The sequence below is a fragment of the Talaromyces marneffei genome, chromosome 3, assembly GCF_009556855.1.
Source record: "Talaromyces marneffei chromosome 3, complete sequence".
Taxonomy (NCBI): Eukaryota; Fungi; Ascomycota; class Eurotiomycetes; order Eurotiales; family Trichocomaceae; genus Talaromyces; species Talaromyces marneffei.
In genome coordinates, this window is record NC_072350.1 from 407,337 (window position 1) to 427,856 (window position 20,520).

Here is a 20,520-nt window from a genome sequence, read left to right on the forward strand (position 1 = left end):
TAGTGTATTGTATTAGACGTTTTGGTGTCTATCGTTGCTATCTCATGCCAGCCTAGTTCTTCATCATGCATAGGATGAAATGAGGAAAACCTTAAGCAGCCCAAACATCCCTTCCAACACCCTCAATCCAGTGGCCCAACTGGTTCACCCCCGTATCCCACTCCTTCAACCGATTCCTCATGCCCTCAATCTGCTTCATATCCAACACTTTAGGTTGGACCCAATTGATTCGCGCAATCTGTGCAACCTGATCAATTGACCCTTTAATCAAGCCCAACGACAACGCCTTCATAATCAAATGCTCAATCTCGTCTGGTTGCACTTTTGTCTCTGCCGAGATGGTGGAGAATGTCATTGTGCGGTCGTGTGGTGGACGACGGAATACCGCTTCGGTGAGCGCAGAGAGGGAGATTTTGATGTACAGGAATTGGCGGTGGGATTCGAGGAGTTTGTTTTTGCTGATGTTGCCTGCGAGTACGTCGTAGGCGGTTAGGTCGCCGCGGTTGAAGGCGAAGAGGAGGTCGCGGAGCCAGGCATGTGGTGTCTCGGTGAGGGAGTCGAGGATGGGGTGGAGGAGGAGTTCGCCGAAGTTGTAGATTGAGTCCGAGACGAGGGCGGCGACACTGAGGTCGTAGGCGCGAGAGATGCGTTCTTCTTGCGAGAGGTCGTCGAGGTCAACGCAGGCTAGGTAGAGGAGGGCATTCTTGTAGTAAGATGCGAATTCTTGTTTGGCCTTTCAACGGAAAGTATTAGTACTGAAACCGAAGAGAGGGCGAGAGGGGGTATCGTCATACATGGTAGTAGTCTGCATTGACTTTGTAGAATGCCGCGTGGACAACAGTCTCTACCGAATCAAATGTGTCCAAGATCTTCTGACTCTTATCTAAATCCTTTCGTGATCCTTCATAGTCTTGTAGTCGCAGCTTCACACCCGCAACATCAGCAACAGCATAAACGTATGCATCCTGTGAGTCGGGCTTATCCACTCGATCGGCTAGTGATGTAAGGAAAGAAAGTCTCTCTTGGTCGTCTGCAACATACTTTAGCACTAATAATTATATAGGAGAGAAAAGAGAGACAAACCACGACATTGCGTTGAAGCCAACAACCCCAACGTAACAAAGTTCAACTGATTAATTCGATCCGCAAAGCTGAGTATGAACGATTTGAAGATGGGTAATCGTTGAGGGGCGCTGGCGGGTGTTCGGAAGAATTCGACAAGCGAGTTTGTGAGTTGATGCCAGAGTTTGCGCTCCCAGTAATCTTCAAAGTCAAGGAAGAGAGCTTGGGCTTCGCTGGGAGCTTGGTCTCGCTGGTCCGCTAGGAAGTCGGGGATCTTGTCGGCGTCCATGGTGACGCGGTGGGTATATACTTTGATAGATGTTTATTGGTGCGTACAGATCGATAGAGACTGTGAGACGAAGGTTTGCAATTCGAGATAGGGTGAGAGTAGGTGTTGATGATAAGTGGCGTAAGCTTGATGATGAAGCATGAAGCTGTTAGTTGAGTTAGCCTGTTAGTGATGCCGCTTGGTTAGCTCCAACGGGTCACTGTGCCCGGCCGTAGTAAATACGTGCCTTGAGATTAAGGTGTCTATCATTCATTTTCATACAAACAAATTTTAGCCATTCATGACATTTATTTGAGTATTTACAATGTTTACTCAAGAAGGACGCTTCTTTTAATGCATTCCTGTACCCAGCTACCTTGTGTCATGTCGTATTTATACGTCTCGTTAGCTTTCTAGATCACGCAGACTTTCGCAAACTTTCCCCAAAAGTCTCCGAGATCCAAGAATTTTGCATGAATTTGATTGAGTACACTGTGGATATAGACTAGATACTAGAAGTATCCACGGTTGTTGAAAATGTCTCCGGAAGCATGATATGTCTCCGGCGGCATTATAAAAATCATCGGTTATCCGGACAAGATACATTTCCTCCCCTTACATCAAATGTTCCCTCAAGCAACATATAATAACTTTTACTTTTTACTCACCTCAATCACATTTATAATCGCAGCTTACTGGTCGTACTCAGATCCTCGCACTCAGCCACTATCAAACACCATGGCACACTCTCACCACTCTCACTTGACGGAAGTCAACCGGCAACACTTCGAGTAAGTTGTGTGATTTTGGTTGGTGGCCACTGCTAACCTTTATAGCAAAACTGCCCACAACTATGACACTGGCTTTGAGAAAGGCATTAGTATGCTGAAAGAAGAGACCATCGGTCATCGTCTGTGGATTAGCTCCACGTGGACGGACACTGCAGAAGGCAAAGGGAAGGATATCAGGCTTCTAGAGTATGCGTGTGGACCGGGTCATATTTCTCGAGTACGATTTCCCTCTGGAAATATCAACTTGATATTTTCTAATCAGAAGTAGACATTGGAGCCCTTTGTGACCAAATGCCATGGTCTCGACGTCTCAGAAAACATGGTGGCGGTGTACAACCAACGAGTCCAAGAAGCCGGCATCTCCTCTGAAAAAATGTCTGCGAAGGTTGGTGATTTGCTGGCAGAGAACATGGCTCAAGACCTGCAAGGGCCTGAGTATCATGATCTCGATGTCATTGTCGTCAGTATGGCTTTGCACCACTTTCCCAACCCTCAGTTAGCGATGAAACGTCTAGCGGATAGGTTAAAAAGAGGCGGTGTTCTTTGGATTGTTGAAATGTTGGAAGAGTCTCATTCAGCAGACGAGCACAAGCGTATCAGTCCTGAGAGTGAGGAGACCATCCATAAACACGGATTTGGTGTTGATGAGATGAAGGGATTGTTCCTGGGAGCTGGATTCGGGGAGACAGAAGTCAAAGTATTGGATAGACCTCTCGAGATGACGATTCATGGTCATGATCTAAAAAAGACCATCATTTTCGCTAGAGGATCTAAGCTTTGATCCGGTTGAGCTCATCCGTAGTTTCAAATGTCTTTTAGTACTGAGTTCCTGCACGTAGTCGAATAATATAGATCATGTTGACCCATATTTTAGGACAGCTCAGTGCTCGTATAACATAGTATCAAAACTTCCTGGTAAACTATTCATTCACGAAGCAGATGCGAAATAAGAGGAAGAGGGATGTCGGCGAGACAAAGGCTAAAGCATAGCACTAAGACGAATCGGGTTAGCACCTGCGTCGTGCGAAGTTGCGAGCGGGAACAACCTCAACTTCCTCGAGTCACTTCGGACCTCAACCCATTCCACACCATCTCCGCTCCACACACGCAACAATCGTATCGTGGAGGTCGGGTACCGAATCAATTGGCCAGTCTTTTCTCACGACAGTCTCTTGGGGTGACCGATCGACCATGCAAAAGTGCCGGGCCTTCAACGGCGCTCTGGGCCGGAAGTCACTGGTTCCCACCCCTGCCGTTGGACGAGTGCAATTTCAGGTGCAGCGAAGGAATTTACAAGATGTCCAGATCACTAGGACCGGAAAGCCTATTTTGAGGGTCCAGGGAGGGCGGTAAGAGATAATTGTGCTTTAAGAGCGTGTTCAATAGCTGACGTTACCTGCTTTAGGTCTTCCTTGGGAGGTTCGTGGTACCCGTCGGGTTTGATACTTGGACATTGCTCATTGTTTTGAATAGGCCACACTGCCACCGTCTTTGGAGCTACCGGTTTCCTTGGTCGTTATATCGTCAACCGACTCGGTATGTACCACCAGATCAAGTCAATTGGTGTGCATGGCTAATGTCGTGTAGCTCGTTCCGGATGTACTGTGATTGTTCCATTCCGCGAGGAAATGACCAAGCGTCACCTCAAAGTCACTGGAGACCTCGGTCGCGTTGTTTTCATGGTGTGTAGCATGGACTTGGTGGATATGAGCATTAGCTGATCAGACTAGGAATACGACCTGCGCAACACAGAATCAATTGAAGAGAGCGTTCGTCATTCCGACGTTGTCTACAACCTTGTCGGCCGCGACTATCCTACAAAGTACGCTTTCCAATTTCTGTCGATGCGGCAAAGCTAACTTGTACAGGAACTTCACTTACGAGGACGTCCACGTTGACGGTGCGGAGCGTATCGCCGAGGCGGTTGCTAAATACGACATTGACAGATTCATCCACGTTTCTTCCTACAATGCCGCCGAGGACTCTCCATCGGAATTCTTCAAGACCAAGGGCTGGGGTGAGCGTGTCGTTCGTAATATCTTCCCCGAGACAACCATTGTTCGCCCTGCGCCAATGTTCGGATTCGAGGACAACTTGCTTCACAAACTTGCTGGCGTCACCAACCTCTTGACCTCCAACCACATGCAGGAGAGATTCTGGCCCGTTCACGTAAGTTTACTTGATCATTTTCGTGATGAGTAATCGCTTATTTGCATAGGCCATTGATGTCGGAGCTGCTCTTGAGCGCATGCTGTACGATGACAACACTGCTTCTCAAACATTCGAGCTTTACGGTCCTAAGCAGTACTCTACTGCCGAGCTCGCCGAGATTGTCGACAAGGAAATCGTCAAGCACCGCCGCCACATCAACCTTCCCAAGGCTGTTCTTAAGCCCGCTGCTTACTACCTGAACAAATTCTTGTGGTGGCCTACCATGTCGGCTGATCAGATTGAGCGCGAGTTCATTGATCAGCACATTGATCCCACCGCCAAGACTTTCAAGGACTTGGATATCGAGCCTGCTGATATCACCAGTCTCACATACCTCTACCTCGTAAGTTTTTTTGCTGTTGATACACGCAAGACCAAAACTAATGTTTGTATAGATGGGCTACCGAAGCTCTCAGTACTACGACTTGCCCCCCGCCACTGAGCGCGAGCGAAGAGAAGAGAAGAAGTACCTGCACGTCCTGGATGACCAATAGTCGATGTTCTGCAGCTTTGTATGTGTAAATAAAATGACTTTTACTTTGACTAGATTGATTTCCTTTGTCTTCGAATACACTGTATCACATATCGTAATAACGTCCTTGATATATAAGACAGTTATTAAATGGCGTAACTATCCGGCAATTAAGGCATTATCGCAGTGTTTTCTTGCGTAATAACGCTTCTGACATTGAGCAGGGTTGGGTTTGCCTGTTGTTCCTGGGGGCTGCGGGGCAGTAGCAAATCGATAACATCCCGGAATGCTGGGAGGAGTTTCTATAGGGAAACAATACATCCACGCCCTATTGATCCGGTAGTTATTGGCACAAAACATAGAATACTAGCATAGCTAGCTCTTATATTTATATAGTAATGACTAAATTTGTTAATAGGCACACGGGGACTACTAAGCTGACTCAGCAGGGCCATTAACTAACTAACTAACTAGTTAGTTAACTTAGTTAACTAGTTATCACTAAGTTACTAAAACTTCTACCTGATTAGGTTTAGCGGGCGTGGATGTATGATGTTGGGTGAGGGACCCTTTCTGTATCGATCTACTACGCTCGCTCGATCAGGAAGAAAACCGGCCAGACTTGAATAGGGCGGATAAAAAGCAAAAGCAAAACCAAGAGCTTCAACGAAAAAAAAAAAAAAACCTATTTAAGGAAATTGCTGCGATCTGCAGGTTCTCTTTCTGTCGTAAGTCAAATAGTTGCATAAGATTTCTCAGGCTGAAGTCGGTTGGGCTAGTTCTTCGCTTCCCTTGCATGTTGCGTTGACAGCCAATTACAAGAAAGCGAGAGGATTGAGTTCGCCAGTTTTTATCTGTTGTTCCGGATATATATAAGTTCTGCGGCTCATTTGAGAAAGTAGTTGGAGAATTTTACTAAGATCTGTGCATCACAATACATACAAGACGCAATGGCACAAATCGAAGAAAGAGAGCTTTTCGGCGGCGCCATTACCGGCGCTGTACCACGAGGTTGGATAGATGGGAGGTCTGTCTACTCTTAGCTTTCTGCAAAACATCTGATGGTTTATACTGAATATCGACAGCACACTCCGCGAAGTCCCCGACCACCAAGAGATGTTCCTCTCACCCACAACACTCTCAAACCTCATCTTTGAGATCAACGAATACGTTCCCCATTCATCATCTGGGGGTTTGGGTGCTGTGACTTCAGGCTTAGACGTCGAATTGCCGACATCAGTCCACATCGACGCTGACTCCGAGGATGTTGCGGCGGCCATGTATCACATTTTCGATATCTGCGATGGTGATGATACCATGGACATTATCCGCGAGCCTAAGAGGGTTCCTCTTAAGAAACTTACTGCATCTCCAATGGGAGCAAAGGCTTCTGCGTATGCGGGACTGGTCACGTTTACTTCCCCCCGAAAGCAGAGGCGAGAAGGAGGGATGCAGCGACTACAGAATGCAGTAGTTGAACAGAATGCAGCGAGTGGCAGTACACCGCCTCCCCCCGACAAATCAACGAATAATTGCCATTTCCTGTTGGTAAGACTACCAGATCAATCGACGGATTTGTTGGCTTTTGTGAATGTACCGCAGGATGAGTTTTTGGTGCAGGGGAATACTGCGGGGTTGGCCCAGGAGGAGGAGCTGGCGGAGAAGGTGATTGAAAAATTTACGGAAGTGCTTGAGATCAAAAATTGGGGCTTGTTTGGTTCGCAGTGAAGGCTTAGAAGAAGGAAATGGATTTTTGTGATTGCCAGGTTAGCATAATGTTAATGCCCAAACATCTACTCAGACATCAATCAATGGTGTATATCTAGATTACTTGTCATCATGCTTTTAATCATCTTATTCTTGGGACCATCAGCCGGTTGCTACAGTCGCAAGTGGCCATGCATCTTTGGAATAGAGCACACATGGTCATTCTTAGCCCGGTGTTGCCTCTTGGATACATGTACACATTGCGCCACTGATACAATACGTTCATATACATGAGTAGTTACCAGGATATGACTACCATAGTCTTCCTACCTATCCAACACATCATCAACATCCAAAGCACAACAAGTTCTAAAAAAGATACCACCATGCCAACAGTCAACGACCTCCTAGCCCGCAACTCCCGGACCTCCCGGACCCATCAACCATTACCAACATTTGCTGAGAACCGTTCTACAGGTGAATGACCGCCCCGAATTGCTCTGATCAGCTGCTGTGGCCCCCGCGTCGTGCCCGAGGAGTACTTCGGTCTAACCCCAAAAGATGCCATCATCTTTCGTACCATTGCGGGTCATCCATAGGGATGTTGGAAGGATCTTGTTACGCTAGATATGTTTATGGCTGAAGGGTTTGGGACTAAGGGGTTTGAGGAGGTGGCTGTTGTTCATCATACTGGTAGCCCCCCTTTTCCTCTCTCATTTGGTCTTTTGCTTACTCTGACCTTGGTACTGATAGATTGTGGCTCCCTCGTCTTCATGAATGACCTGATTCATGAGGGTACCAAAAGAAGGAATCCGGGATGAAAGACCGAAGATATTATTGGAACTGAATTTGGTGCTGTTTCGACTAGGCTTGTCACTCTCTCCTCTTGTTCATTGTCCAGACTTGTAGAATCATGCTGTACTGACCAATGGATAAACAGTATGGAGCAGAACGTCAGAGATGATCTGGACTGGCTAAAATCTGCGCCTCTCGTACGCAAAGAGCTGGCTCAGAGGGCCAGGGTTTTTGTGTATGATATCAAGACTGGGAAGGTGTATGAAGTGTGAGACCCATCAACTGATACATGCGTGTATCAGTATAACTCTTGTTGAATGCCATCCGTTTCCAAAAAACAACATTCAAATAGATACAGTCTTCACAAGTTTACTTTTGTAAAACCTGCTCCAAGCTGAATTCAGGCTTATCAATTCGATATAACGCCTTGGCCGTATTAAAATAACCCTCATACTCAATCTCCTCCTTCTCCTCCTCAACATCGTAATGATAATGCCCACCTGCATTCTCACCCACCGTTGAGAACGCATGTGTATGCTCCATCCGTAACCCCAACTTTTTGTCCGGGTCAACAGAATGCAATACCGTTAAACAAGTCATCGGCCCCTTGAAATCGTGGTACGTCAACCAGTCATTGAACCGTTGCCTGTCTCGAAATGGCAGTTCTTCTGGTGGAAAATCAGGCATGATATGATATCGCGCTTTCCCAGATTTAATCACGAACACACCACCAAGACTGACGATCTGAGAATCTCCATAGGCGGCATGGAGTGCCTTTCGAATACACTCTGTAAAACTCCCCTCTTCCCCAACACGTTTGCGGGCAGTAATCTTGAGTACATCCCCGGGCCCCCCATCCGAGGCAAAAAGATTCCCCATCAACCCAAACCACCATCTCGCAGAATCCGTCTTCTCCAAAAGCACAGAGTCAGTCCCAGACTCAATCTTAACATAACGCCCACCGTTATGACGCCATGACCCTTGCGGTACACCACCACCACCACCACCACCATAGCGCCATCCGAAATTGATGGCCATCTCACAGTTCTGACCAACAATATCAGACGATCCTGCTCCCGCGCCGATGATCATTACCTGCTCATGGGATTCGCCAACCTCAATTTCCATTTCCCTACTAATTGAGATTAGTGCATAGGTCTTATCCCTCATCGGCCGCGGATACAGGTGTGTCTGGCCACCGACGTCCGCGACTTTCTCATCGCCCGAAAGACCCTCGTGCGCGAGCAGGAAAGGTGGCTCACGAAGGTCTGGGCAGGGGACCACGGTGACAGAAGAACGTTCATAGTTGGCGCTGAGGGAGCCTTGAAGCTTCTCGGCTAGCTCTGAGAGAGTTGGAGGGGAAAGTGAGATTTTTTGTGTTTTATTCATTTCTTGATGGATTGAGTTCGAGGTCGGATTGAGTGAGTGTGAAGGAAGAGCCCGGGTTATCCCAACAGACTCTTACAATTTGTTGGTATTAAGTTATATAAGAATCTCATATCAGTGCTCAACACACGACGTGGATGTGCCATGTGGGTGAGTTGATAGAGCGGAGAAATACCCGCCCTCAAGGTTGGACAACGTGCCCTAACCCTGAAACTAGCGATATTGAACAGTAGGGCATTATTGCCTTCAAAGATGGACATGTGGCGAGGACTACAATAGACTCATTTTCATGATATGTTCATCTGAAACTACAATTCATCTTCCTCAACTAGATACAAAAGGGATGCAACTCATATAAACTCCCTTCCCAAAAAGCAACAAAAAAAGGACGAGATGATAATCTTTCTATCGCATGATTTCTTCGTAAATTAGGACTGTACGTGGCATACAAGTCAGTAATCATTCAACTTTTGGAGCACAAAGGTGGAAGGGGCCTTACGTTTCAGTTGTTCTTTGCTGAGGGTATCTTTGTTCTTGTCGAAATCAAAGAATTCTTCTGGGATGGGATCCGCAGTGGGCTCGTCATCAGGGTCATGGTATGGCTCGAGGTACGGATGACGCAAAGCTTCCTCGACCGTGATACGCTTGGCAGGGTTGAAGGCCAATAACTTCTCTAGAAGATCAAGCGCGAGGTCGGTGGTTTTCGGGAATAGATGTTTGAAAGGAATCTTCTTCTTGAATGGGAGAGATCGAATGTATTCACGAGCACGGCGAGATTTGATTCCGTAGTAATCTTCCATGGTTGGCGTGCCGAGTACGTCGAGGATCAGAGTGAGTTGGTGGTGGTAGTCCTTGCCTGGGAATAAGGGTTTTCCGCTAAGCATTTCTGCCAGGATACATCCCACACTCCATACGTCGATCGCCTTGGTGTACTCTTTGAAGGTCAACATAATTTCAGGAGCACGGTACCAACGTGTGGCAACATATTCAGTCATGAAACCAGAATTGTCGTCGGTAGAAGCCGCCGAACGAGCCAGACCAAAATCGCAAACCTTCAAGTCGCAGTTGGCGTTGAGTAGAAGATTCGAAGGTTTCAAGTCTCGGTGCAAGACATTGGCTGAGTGCATCGCTTTCAGTGCGCGCAGTGTCTGGTAAATGAAATATTGGCAATGGTCGTCGGACAAGTCTTGTGTGCGGATCACTCGGTGCATGTCAGTTTCCATCAGTTCCTATCGCCATTAGCTTTGTCAATTGCTGGACTAGGGAAAAAAGACGCATACTTGGATGAGATAGACCTCGGTAAAGCTGTCGTAACTACGAGGTCTCTGAATATCGAGGATCGAAATGATGTTCTCATGGTTGAAATATCTTAACAGCTTCATCTCTCGGAGAGTTCGAAGACAAAACATGGAGTGGTCAAACGGAGTGATTTTTTTGATGGCGACTTTCTGGCCCGATGGTTTGTGTAGCGCAGAGCTGTGACATGTTAGCTATACCGCCAAAAATTCGCGGCGATAATAATCCTACCAAACAACGCCATACGCTCCCTCTCCAATCACATCCTGAATATCATACTGATCCGATACATTGAACGAAATCTTCCTCGACCCTCCATGGGTGGAATTCTGACCTTGAGCCATGGCGGCTCTGTAAAAGTATCGGTGTGATGAACTTGAGAATGGGTAGTCAAAGTAGTTGCAGCTGGAGAGAATATATATACGATCGAAGAACTGAGACAGACAGGAAAGGTTAGTTTAATATATGTGAATCATCCATGGGATCCAACAATGGAGACCTCATTGACAATCAATGAACCAGGTGTGGAAGCAGTCAAAAGTGGAGTGAATGGCTGAGTCGCAGGGCAAGACAATAGAGCAGCCTCGACCGATTGATTGGTTGCGCTCAATACGCGCCCTGAGCAGAGGTAAAGTGTGAATTGCGTACCTCTTTAATTTATGCCTGCGGTTCTTGTGTATAGCAAATTCAAGCTTTCCAAGGTTCTTAAAACACCGTTTCGACACTTATATCGCAATGTTTATATTCGCGCTTCGTCAAGTGTCATACAGGCGGCGAGGGAAAGCTGCGATGCGCTCTGCTTGTAATCGCACGGAGAGGGGCTGTGTCACAGAAAGACTTCACTGTCAGCACGTTGCTCGACTAAATAAGTTACAGTAAATATTCGAGCAAATGACAAGATAAACGAGTCATCATCCCAACAAATTTCCATCCAGATATTCTAGATTTGATCTGAAGTACTTACTGAACCGATCTTGATCTCCTTGGCTGAGTACTTCGCAGGTAAACAAGATGCGACAGCAAACAAACCGCAATCCCGCACGAACTTTCAGGTCAAGGTCACTCAAGTCATAGACAGATTCCGGAACAACGAGAAATTCCAGGCCGATGTCTCAACTCTCAGCTAGTAGTTTTGACAAGAGCTAGTTAGTTGTTTGAGAGTGTATCAGGTGCAAGAGGTTTATTTAAGAGAGTTCCCAACCCTCCCCTTTGCGAAACGAAGCAGGAGGTATAAGGTGGGGCAATCACACAGGCTAACAGGAGGGGAACTCCTCTTCAGCACGTACGGAGTCTACGGATCGCCTCGTTTCAACTTGCGTCCAGTCTTGGACCTACATGAGACGCGCCCTCGGAAGCTAATCTGCGGCTAAACATTGTCAACTGACAGAAACGATGTGCGAGACAAAGGATGAAGCTGACTTACAGAAGTACAGAAGTGTACCAGAGTCCTTAAGGACCAGAGGAACAGGAAACCAGTCAACATGCGTATTCGTAATACCACAATTACATTACACACGCCAGTCGTACAGTACATAGTTACTATGACTCTATGGGTAACTTAGTAAGTACTACATAATAACTAACTTAATCCATAGTACTCTGTAGTATTACATTGTCTGGTTCGGTGGTTCCAGGTTCAATCGTTCAATTCGTCGATCCGGGAAGCTTGGCTCGCGAGAATAAGAAAGTGCCCGTTTCATCCTGAGACGGGGTAGCAGTTCAAACTTCAGCCAGTCAGATGGCTGAACAGCTCATTTCCAGCGACTGTGTCAGCGTGTGCCGTGATCGCCTCTTATGGAATGATGCCTTTAATGAGTCTTGATATAAACTTTCTTGGGGCTATGAAAATACAGGAATATACTCCGTACTCTGTAAGTAGAGAATACAGAATACAAAATACAAAAATACGATAGCGAATTATGGAGGATGGAGCATCCATTTTTGGAACAGGCACGTCTATATCACAGTCCGCCGGCCAATCAGCTTCCTGAATGGAGCGCGGATGTTCAAGTTTCTTCTCCACTTTTGGAACGTCAACCACAGAACTAAGAATTACCAAATTACCATACGAGGCTTGCTCGGCCAATAGCGTTCCTGGAATAGCAGTTTATGTACGCATCACGCTGTATCTTACGTGTATCTCGACTCGCAGACAGTTACGATTCAGATTTTATTTGAAAATGCTTGACGCTACATAATCTAAAGACAATCAATCATTGTATTATTCGACATATCACTGCACAACCTATCACAAAAGTCAGCATCGAGTCAGCGAACAGCAGAGGAAGAACCTACCTTGTCTCGCAATGATCCCATCCATTGTTGAAGACTAACGCTCTGGTCTGCCCGATCTTCCACCAACATAGTCTGTGCCCAAAGTCGCAAGCCCGGCTCTCCGTCCTCCTTGACGACATACAACTGAGGAGAGATGATGCTTCCAGCTCCCTTGGCCTTGAAGTCCTTGCTCTTCTGGACAACGGCACGCACTCGCTCGTTAAAGTCATTGTCTAGCTCAGGAAGGAACTGCTTGCCAACTCGTAATTGGTTCCTGTCTGCCACTCCAAAGACGTCGAGAAGTAGCTGAGGGACAGTGTCTCGACCGACCCAGATGAATTGTGTCTGTCCGTCGTCAATCAGATAAAGACCGTATGGTACCAAGCGCTCTGATGACAAATTGATCGGCGGTGGGAGAACAATCTCTCCGGTTTGTTCGTTGGGTAGACCGGCATCATCTGGCATGTCATGCAAAGAATACATTTTCGGGTAGATATATTGAATCATGAGTGGCAGAGGCAGGGTCGAGAGCAAGCACAGCGCAGCTGATCGCATATCTGTAGGAATCTGTGCCGACTTCCGAAGACCAAGCTATAGACTTTGATTAGTATCGTTTCACAATCATAAAGGCCCAGGAAACATACGTTCTTGATCAATGCAAGGAACAAAATAGGCAATGCTCGCATATTAGCAGGGAACTGTAGACCGCCGCCTCCCACGCTGCCGCCTGCAAGCTCCTTACGGTACGTGGACAAAAGCTCCGTGATCTTTGATTGAATAGCCTCACGAGCAGGTTCCAATCCGTTCGACAGCACGCGTTCGACAGCTTTGTGGCTAAAGTAAGTAGTGATGGCCTGCTGGTCAGCAGAGGCATACAGATCAGCCAATGTCTGGGTTGTCGGAAGCGCCAAAGTCAAGACTCGGATTCTTCTTTCACCATTGCAAGTGGTGTGGAGCACAGCAGTTTGCATGCAGACAACAGGCTTAGTGACCGTCTCATCGATAGCAACCTCAACAACGTAGGCTTGATCGCGAGGGAATGCTGGGAATGCGCAGAGATCCGAGCTGCGGTTGAAAAAGTTGCCGTAGAACGTGCTCATGCGAAGACCCGTGGTAGCACGCACACGCAACACAGCTTCCAGTCCGATCTCAGACGAGAGGTAATCAGAGAACTCCCGGGCGAATTTGATAGCATCTTCTGTGCGGGCTGCATTCCATCCTGGGTAGAAGTAGGTCTGGCCTCCGGTGTAGCGAGGAAGATTGCTAAGGGAAGCAACATCCTGGTATTGTGAAGAAAACAAGAACATATCAATCGACACCTGAGCTTTGGAACATTCTACAGCAAAACTCTTATAGAAGCTGTTACCAGTCTGCAAAAGACTGCTTTCCTTGCTTGTGCCCAGAATTTTCTTATCCTCTCGCACTGTAAGCGCACCATAACCAATGTTGGGAAGCGATGAGGATAGAACGGTAATCTTTCCACCAACGTGAGAAATCAACTTGTAAGCTGCCCGAAGTCCAGATCCCAAAGCACATCCGCCGTTCTGAGTGTTTTGGAACATCTCCTGAAGCTTATCCAAGAAACTCTCAATGTTCTCGCGGCATTCAGACATGGTAACTAGCAAATCACCGGGAATAGGCAGGAAAGGCTCATCAAGATCGCTAACGACAAGCATCTTAGGAGCAGAGTTCTCTGATCCATCTCGTGGAATAGTAAAGTAGTGGAGACTAGAATCAACGGCCAAGAAACCAAGTCGTGTCCTTCGGTCGGCGTTGGGGATGCGGTCCAAGCTCTCTTTGATGCATCGAGCAGCCGTTGCAAGGAGTCCATTTGTGACTGATGCATAGCTAACATCGATCAAGAACAAGTACACCAAGGGTTGGGGTGGTCGCACCATGTATTCCTGAGGAGCAACGAACTCAACGACGGCGTGGTTCAATTCTGGGCGTTGAGAACGGTCGGCCGGTTTCTGCAAAGCTGTGTCCCAATCAAATGACTGAGGGACATCGTTGGTCAAGTTACACATATTACAACGCCAGCGATGGCCCTGGTCTAAAAATGTCACAAAAGGGTTAATATATGATCGGCATCGTCTGCATCGAGAAATAACTTGATCTGGAATGACGGGGACGGGATCTTCGGCATCATGAAGCGCTGCATATGGTTGGATGACAAGTGCGAAGGGTAGTTTGGACTTCTTGAGGAGCGAATGGTTCGTCGGGACGGCGTTCAAAGTGGAACGCACGTACTTGGGCGGACAGTTCGCATAGGGCGAAGGATAAATACTTGTCTGCAACGGTATTAGCGATATCCATCAGACTAGAAGCTGGCATGTACTCACATTTGGTGGGAGGATAATTGGTGGAGGAGGATAGTCAAGCTCAGCAACGTTGAATGGTTGCGTCAGAAGATCAGTTGGATATAGCTGGTTCAATGGCACAGCTCGGGGAACTTGCTGGGGAGGGACAGGCTGGGCTTGCGGGTCGGCCACGCCCATTTGACCAAATTGCTGGGTGATTTGAGTGACGCCAGGAGTTGCAGGAGCAGGATATCCAGCTACAGGTGGTTGATACCCAGCTACAGGTGGCTGATATCCCCCAACAGCAGGAGACTGTGGTGCTGGATAACCAGCAGCAGGATCAGCTCCATATCCAGCTTGCGGGTAGCCCGTAGCTGCGGCCTGGGCAGCATACGCTCCGTAGTCGCCGCCAGCCTTTTGCTGTCCTCCAAGGGCAGCATTGGCTCCCGATCCAAGGTCAAAGGCCTCTCCGGCATAAGCACGCTTCTTTTTTCCTCCAGCTGGACCATGCGCCGGAGGTTGAGCTGGCGCCTGCCCGTAGCCCTCCTGAGGAGGATAGCCTCCCTGTGGTGACGCCATTGATGGATTGAGCAGGGGTGAGATGCTCGACTCGGTATGTTTTCGGTGGAAGGTGTTCAATCAGACAATCGATAAACTCGTGGACTCAAAAATCACGTATCGGTCTCCCTATTTTTGAAAGTCAGTAACCGATCATTGATCCCACACAAGTTGTGCGGGGAAGATCGAGTCTATCGCACTGAGAGCTGCTGATCAGGGACACAATCAATTCACCTCAACAGAATAATTTGCAGTCAATGAGAACCGGCGGCGAAATTCAAAAAGCCGCCTTATCTGTGTAGATGGAGAGGGGAGCAGGAAGCGGCGAGGTCGCAATGATGCTTCTGAGCTGCTTGACTTCGGCTGGGTCCCTGGAGATGTTGACGACTTAATTGTACAGTGGCCTTTGCAACTGCGGGAGAGCAGCTCAGCCAATGACAACAGCGCTAGCCGCTCCCGATATTCTGCCGCCTCAACGAGATGGATTCGCCTTTCTGCCTATCTCCTTGACACCGTTTCTGAGTGCTGCCTTGAACAGTTGAATGGATGTTGACAGGTTGCAATATGCGAAAAGACTATTACTAAGTGACCACCGAACCATTACCTCGAAAATCCGAAGAGCAGGTCGCCCAAGAATGAATCAATACGCTGAGCCCGTAGAAGGCACATCGGCTTCTACTACGGCGTTCCATACAACTATCGCCATTGTACGGAATACCTGCCCATGACTAGATGGATATGTCTTTCGTTGCCGAATAGCTATTCTCCGACATTGTATGATAGTACGGTAGGGAGCATCGCTGTCGCAAGGCCTCGGTAACCGTACAGTCGGCCATCAGAATAACCGCCAGCGCTGATGGCGTTCGAGCCCAGGCCAAGTGCCAAGTATCAGTTCGCACAGAAGTAAAGACAGGGAGTCCATAACTACGGAGTAAGTCCTACAGAGTAGTGTTCATTAATAGCTCCAGGGATATGCCTCAAGTACAGTGGTTCGTGGGCTAGCGGCCAGTAAGCGCCTTCTTAGGGACCCGGTGCACATACCTGCTGTGTTGCCGTGGCAACCGCTAATCCCACTATGGACAAAGATCACACTCGACCTGAATTGCTTCAATCGTTTCTCCTTGACCGACAACTACTAACTCAACGGGTTCGACTTTCCGTGTGTTGCTGGCGCCACTGGTGGTTTGCGTCTTTTTGTTTTTCTGCTGTATTTCTTTTCTCAGTAGTTAGAGCCATTCTGTTTATTCTTCGCCCTTTTTGTCATTCAAACCGACGTTCCTTTGCCTTGGCTGCTTGAATCAGTAAGCCAGGCCTTTTTTCAGCTGAGCGTGAGAGCCATGAGTGTTCGTGTGGTTGCCCGTGTGCGGCCTCTTTGGAAGACGGAGCGCGAACTTGATGTGATCGTCCGACCCGGAAACGTGTCGGCTGATGCGCTCAAGGTAAAGAAGGACTCCCCTTCGCCCAAGGCTGCTGTTAAAGACCGGGATACTCTCATCAGGATTCCGAATCCCAAAAATGAGGGCGAACAATACACCTTTCAGTTCAATGCTGTTTACGGAGGGGAAACAACACAACAGGAGCTCTTCGAAGCTGAAGGTCAGTAATTGCGCGTTAACTTCAACGCCGGATCCCTAACATTTCCATATATAGTGGCACCTACTGTCAAACATCTATTCAACGGATTTGATGTTACCATCTTTGCGTACGGCGTCACCGGAACGGGAAAAACACATACTATGCGAGGCGGTAAAAGTCTCCACGATCGTGGAGTTATACCCAGACTTTTGAGTGCTATCTATCGACGAAGTCGGAAGATTGAGAAGGATTCTGAAGGCGCAAGCAAGGTGGAGGTCTTGATGAGTTATTACGAAATATACAATGACAAAGTGTTTGATCTCTTTGAGCCTCCAGAGAAGAGGACGCTGGCCGGGCTACCGCTGAGGGACAATCATGGAAAGACCGTGGTTGTTGGCTTGACAGAGCGTCCATGTCCCAGCCTGAAAGACTTTGAAAGTCTCTATGATCAAGCCAATACCAACCGGTCGACGTCTGCAACAAAGGTATATCTCTCTATACTTACTTGAGGAAAACTTACTAATCCGGACAGCTCAATGCTCATTCCTCACGATCGCACGCTATTCTCTGTGTCAAGCTTGTCATTACGAATGGAGAGAAGACCCGTGTTAGCATAGCATCTGCCATTGATCTGGCTGGCTCAGAAGATAACCGACGAACAGAGAACGGAAAGGAACGCATGGTTGAATCTGCGAGCATCAACAAGAGTCTTTTTGTACTAGCCCAGTGCGTAGAGGCCATCAGCAAGAAGCAGTCTCGTATCCCTTATCGAGAGTCAAAGATGACTCGTATTCTCTCATTGGGCCAGAACAATGGCCTGACGTTGATGATACTCAATCTAGCTCCCATACGTTCATATCATCTGGACACCATCAGCTCCTTGAACTTTGCCAATCGGACGAAGAAGATCGAAATTAGAGAAGTTGAAAATGAACCCATGTTCAAAGGGCCGCCAAGGTCGACGCGGTTAGCATCCGCCCCATCCCAGCGCCAACCACTGCGGCCTTTGACTGCGTCTGTCAATGTGAACATTCCGGTAAATGATAAGAATGATGAGAAAAAGGGCGATGAGAAAAAGCCAGCCAAGGCTTTTTTTGTGTATTCCGACAAGCAGCCTGTCAAACCTCACAGGACATCACTTAGACGGTCCTCCCCTCTGAAGCAGTGTACTCCCAATGTTAAGCGCCAATCTTATTCAAAGCTATCCAAAGAGACGGAAAAGATCACAGGTGCCAGTCTCAACGGCGTGTCTGCTGATGCAATTGCAGAAATGGTGGAAAAGAAAGTCGAGCAGATGCTAGCAGCTCGGGCTCTTGATGATTCTCACCAGCATCAAGCTCAATTGGAGTATATGAATGAGCAAATGCAGCGTCGTCTAGAAGTGCTAGAGCGAAGAATCGAAGGGACAGAAGATGCTCGTGCCGAAGGGCTTTCCTATCTCTTGATGGCAAAACAACACCATGGAAGGAAAGAGTTTGGTTCGGCTTTGCGAATGTACAAGCTTGCGTTGCCGTTCTTCCCGCGTAACCAGAAACTTGCCATCAAGATAGCCAATCTGGAAGAGAAATTGCAATCCAAGCCTAAGCCGCAGCCTGAACCGACAGTGACGCTGCCTGGACGAGGAAGTATGCTCTCTATCAGCAGGCCTGTCAAAATGGCGAGGACAAATTTGTCAAGGGATATGAGTGACGACGAATATCAAGAGTCTGACAATGACCTTGTAGCGGAAGATGAGGATTATACTGAGTCTTGCACTGGTCTCAAACGGAAGCGTGCGGGTCTGGATTCGAAAATCTCATTTCAGTCTCAGGATCAGCACACTTCTCTCAATGAAAGCACTGCGGGTGATTTTTTGATGCAGTCTCCGCGAACATCCCGCCTGCTTTCTATCATCAACTCGAGAGACGTCGGCCAGATCAAGTTACTCAAGGGTGTGGGGGCTAAGAAAGCCGAGGCGATTGTTGATTGTCTGTGCGAGATGGATATTGTGAACGAATTAAGTGCCGAGCAAGCACAAATACGAAGTCTTGCTGAGCTAGGCAGATTGAAAGGTGTCGGTCTGAAGACCGTACAAAATATGAGAAGTGGTGTATTGGTATAGCTTGTTTTTCAAGCTCTCTCCTGAAGCATTTATGGCGTTGTTTGGCTACTTTTTTGAGGTTGATGTTATTGTACTTTTGCATTTTTATTGCATTTTGTTGTCTGCATTTGAGCCGTGGTGTTATGGTGTTTTTGCATTTGAAGCCATTATTCTTGTTCTGTTATAGCATAATACTTATATCCATGGATAGTTGGGTATCACAGCATTTTTTTTTGAATGAATCAATTGATAGATCTTGGATCAATACTGGGCCAAAACACCCAGACCCAGAAGACGGCCAGAATTTTTAGAACTATCTTAAGAGGCTCTTACACATGCAGAGAAGATTACTTACGGTAAGAAATAGAGAAAATAATTTCGTATTAACATTGGTTCCAACATTTGAAAAACGGGATATAGCATAGGGTTAGTTATATATACTTCAAATGCTAACTTAGATATCGCCCGACGTATGAGCAGTAGTATGTACACCAACGCTAACATCTTCAATATATCTCCTCTCCCTGGACTGGAAGGACTTCTTATATATTTACAGCTTCATCGCCAAAAGATACTCCTTTATCCCCTCGCCAATCCCCTCCGGAGTCGGTCTTCGCGCAACAACATCAGGCTCAAAGCCATATTTCGTGATCAGATGATCCTTTGTCGTGGGGCCAATCGTTACTATTCGACATCTCCTCTTGGATGAATTGGTGTCCTTGTTGTTGCTGTCGAGAAGATTCAATGTCCTGAGAACAGCGTCGCAACCCGTCGGCGAGAATATGACTGTCCACAAAGGCGTCTGTTCGTTTTTCAACAATTCCTCTCCCTTACGAACGACGTCTTGAAATTGAGTTTCAAATCCTTCCATTTGAGTCGTTTCATAGACGACGAGTTCATCAACGTTGATTCGCTGGTTTTCATCCAAGGTTTTGCTCATGAGTGTTCGGGGTATGATGTCCCGTCTCTGCTCGCCGACTAGGAATAATAATCCTGGTTTTTGACTGCTGTCTTCTCCTTCTTCTGCTGTTGCTGGGTAAAGCTTGTTATAGTGGTTGAGTATCAGGTGTGCAAGATTTTCGCCAGTGCCGGCTTCGTCACCGTATATCGTTGCGAAGGGTAGGAATTTATCGCGGAGAGGGGTCAGGGTGCGTGTTGTTGCGGGTCCGACGGTGTATAAGATCAGATCTTTTGAGGTGGAGGTTGTGATCTCAGCTGTGTGAAGAAGTCAGTCAGTCAGTATCAGCTCAAACTATGAAGTATAAAGAGAGCCAGTGGCTAGACATACCTGGAATGTCACCATGTTCCAAGATATGTCCCAATGCTTCCACAGCCCTCTGACTCGTAAATATAAGTCCACCATACTTCTTTCCCTGTCCACTAAAAGCATTGCGCAAAGGTGCTCCCTTCTCGCCAATGGAATCGCCGTCGTCCGCTGTCGGCCTGAAATATGATTTCATAATCTCCAAATTCTGCGCATGGAAACTGTGCGAAAATACGGGCACAAAGATCGGGTCATACTTGATATATTCGAAGTTATTTGTCTCTTTCGAGTCAGTTGGCGAGTTCGATCGTTGTCTCGATGGAAGCGCAAAGGTGTTTTTGAGGAAGTACTCCTCGTATACGTCTCGGGGAGACGAGGGTGTTTTCAGTAGAAAGACCGGAGGCACCTGTGGCCTGGAGAGTTCGTTGTTGGTATGTTCTTCCATGTCGTGTGTTCTCTTCCTCTCTTGCGTTTAACTCTT

At 47.3% G+C, this 20,520-nt stretch overlaps 9 protein-coding genes across 9 annotated transcripts; 4 read left to right on the plus strand and 5 right to left on the minus strand.

The window, feature by feature from the left end:
- Positions 1-91: 91 nt before the first annotated feature.
- On the minus strand, positions 92-1,351 carry EYB26_003899 (uncharacterized protein; the record flags this gene model as incomplete). Its single annotated transcript, XM_054263193.1, has 3 exons — positions 92-733; positions 795-1,030; positions 1,084-1,351. The coding sequence occupies 3 exons, from the start codon at positions 1,349-1,351 to the stop codon at positions 92-94; spliced, it is 1,146 nt and encodes a 381-aa protein (XP_054119168.1).
- A 717-nt stretch (positions 1,352-2,068) lies between these two features.
- Positions 2,069-2,902, plus strand: EYB26_003900 (uncharacterized protein; the record flags this gene model as incomplete). The annotated part of the gene is made up of 3 exons (XM_054263194.1): positions 2,069-2,121; positions 2,167-2,338; positions 2,390-2,902. 3 exons carry the CDS (start codon positions 2,069-2,071, stop codon positions 2,900-2,902), a joined length of 738 nt encoding a protein of 245 aa, XP_054119169.1.
- A 410-nt stretch (positions 2,903-3,312) lies between these two features.
- Positions 3,313-4,826, plus strand: EYB26_003901 (uncharacterized protein; the record flags this gene model as incomplete). Its single annotated transcript, XM_054263195.1, has 8 exons — positions 3,313-3,470; positions 3,527-3,540; positions 3,595-3,657; positions 3,709-3,803; positions 3,852-3,943; positions 3,990-4,290; positions 4,340-4,675; positions 4,728-4,826. 8 exons carry the CDS (start codon positions 3,313-3,315, stop codon positions 4,824-4,826), a joined length of 1,158 nt encoding a protein of 385 aa, XP_054119170.1.
- A 928-nt stretch (positions 4,827-5,754) lies between these two features.
- On the plus strand, positions 5,755-6,532 carry EYB26_003902 (uncharacterized protein; the record flags this gene model as incomplete). Its single annotated transcript, XM_054263196.1, has 2 exons — positions 5,755-5,831; positions 5,890-6,532. The coding sequence occupies 2 exons, from the start codon at positions 5,755-5,757 to the stop codon at positions 6,530-6,532; spliced, it is 720 nt and encodes a 239-aa protein (XP_054119171.1).
- A 1,143-nt stretch (positions 6,533-7,675) lies between these two features.
- On the minus strand, positions 7,676-8,695 carry EYB26_003903 (uncharacterized protein; the record flags this gene model as incomplete). The annotated part of the gene is made up of 1 exon (XM_054263197.1): positions 7,676-8,695. The coding sequence occupies one exon, from the start codon at positions 8,693-8,695 to the stop codon at positions 7,676-7,678; it is 1,020 nt and encodes a 339-aa protein (XP_054119172.1).
- A 402-nt stretch (positions 8,696-9,097) lies between these two features.
- On the minus strand, positions 9,098-10,332 carry EYB26_003904 (uncharacterized protein; the record flags this gene model as incomplete). Its single annotated transcript, XM_054263198.1, has 4 exons — positions 9,098-9,126; positions 9,192-9,921; positions 9,973-10,168; positions 10,220-10,332. 4 exons carry the CDS (start codon positions 10,330-10,332, stop codon positions 9,098-9,100), a joined length of 1,068 nt encoding a protein of 355 aa, XP_054119173.1.
- A 1,889-nt stretch (positions 10,333-12,221) lies between these two features.
- EYB26_003905 (uncharacterized protein) lies at positions 12,222-15,141 on the minus strand (the record flags this gene model as incomplete). The annotated part of the gene is made up of 4 exons (XM_054263199.1): positions 12,222-12,233; positions 12,284-12,853; positions 12,907-14,553; positions 14,605-15,141. The coding sequence occupies 4 exons, from the start codon at positions 15,139-15,141 to the stop codon at positions 12,222-12,224; spliced, it is 2,766 nt and encodes a 921-aa protein (XP_054119174.1).
- A 1,316-nt stretch (positions 15,142-16,457) lies between these two features.
- Positions 16,458-18,796, plus strand: EYB26_003906 (uncharacterized protein; the record flags this gene model as incomplete). Its single annotated transcript, XM_054263200.1, has 3 exons — positions 16,458-16,716; positions 16,771-17,180; positions 17,228-18,796. 3 exons carry the CDS (start codon positions 16,458-16,460, stop codon positions 18,794-18,796), a joined length of 2,238 nt encoding a protein of 745 aa, XP_054119175.1.
- A 529-nt stretch (positions 18,797-19,325) lies between these two features.
- On the minus strand, positions 19,326-20,484 carry EYB26_003907 (uncharacterized protein; the record flags this gene model as incomplete). The annotated part of the gene is made up of 2 exons (XM_054263201.1): positions 19,326-19,990; positions 20,064-20,484. 2 exons carry the CDS (start codon positions 20,482-20,484, stop codon positions 19,326-19,328), a joined length of 1,086 nt encoding a protein of 361 aa, XP_054119176.1.
- Between the last annotated feature and the right edge of the window lie 36 nt (positions 20,485-20,520).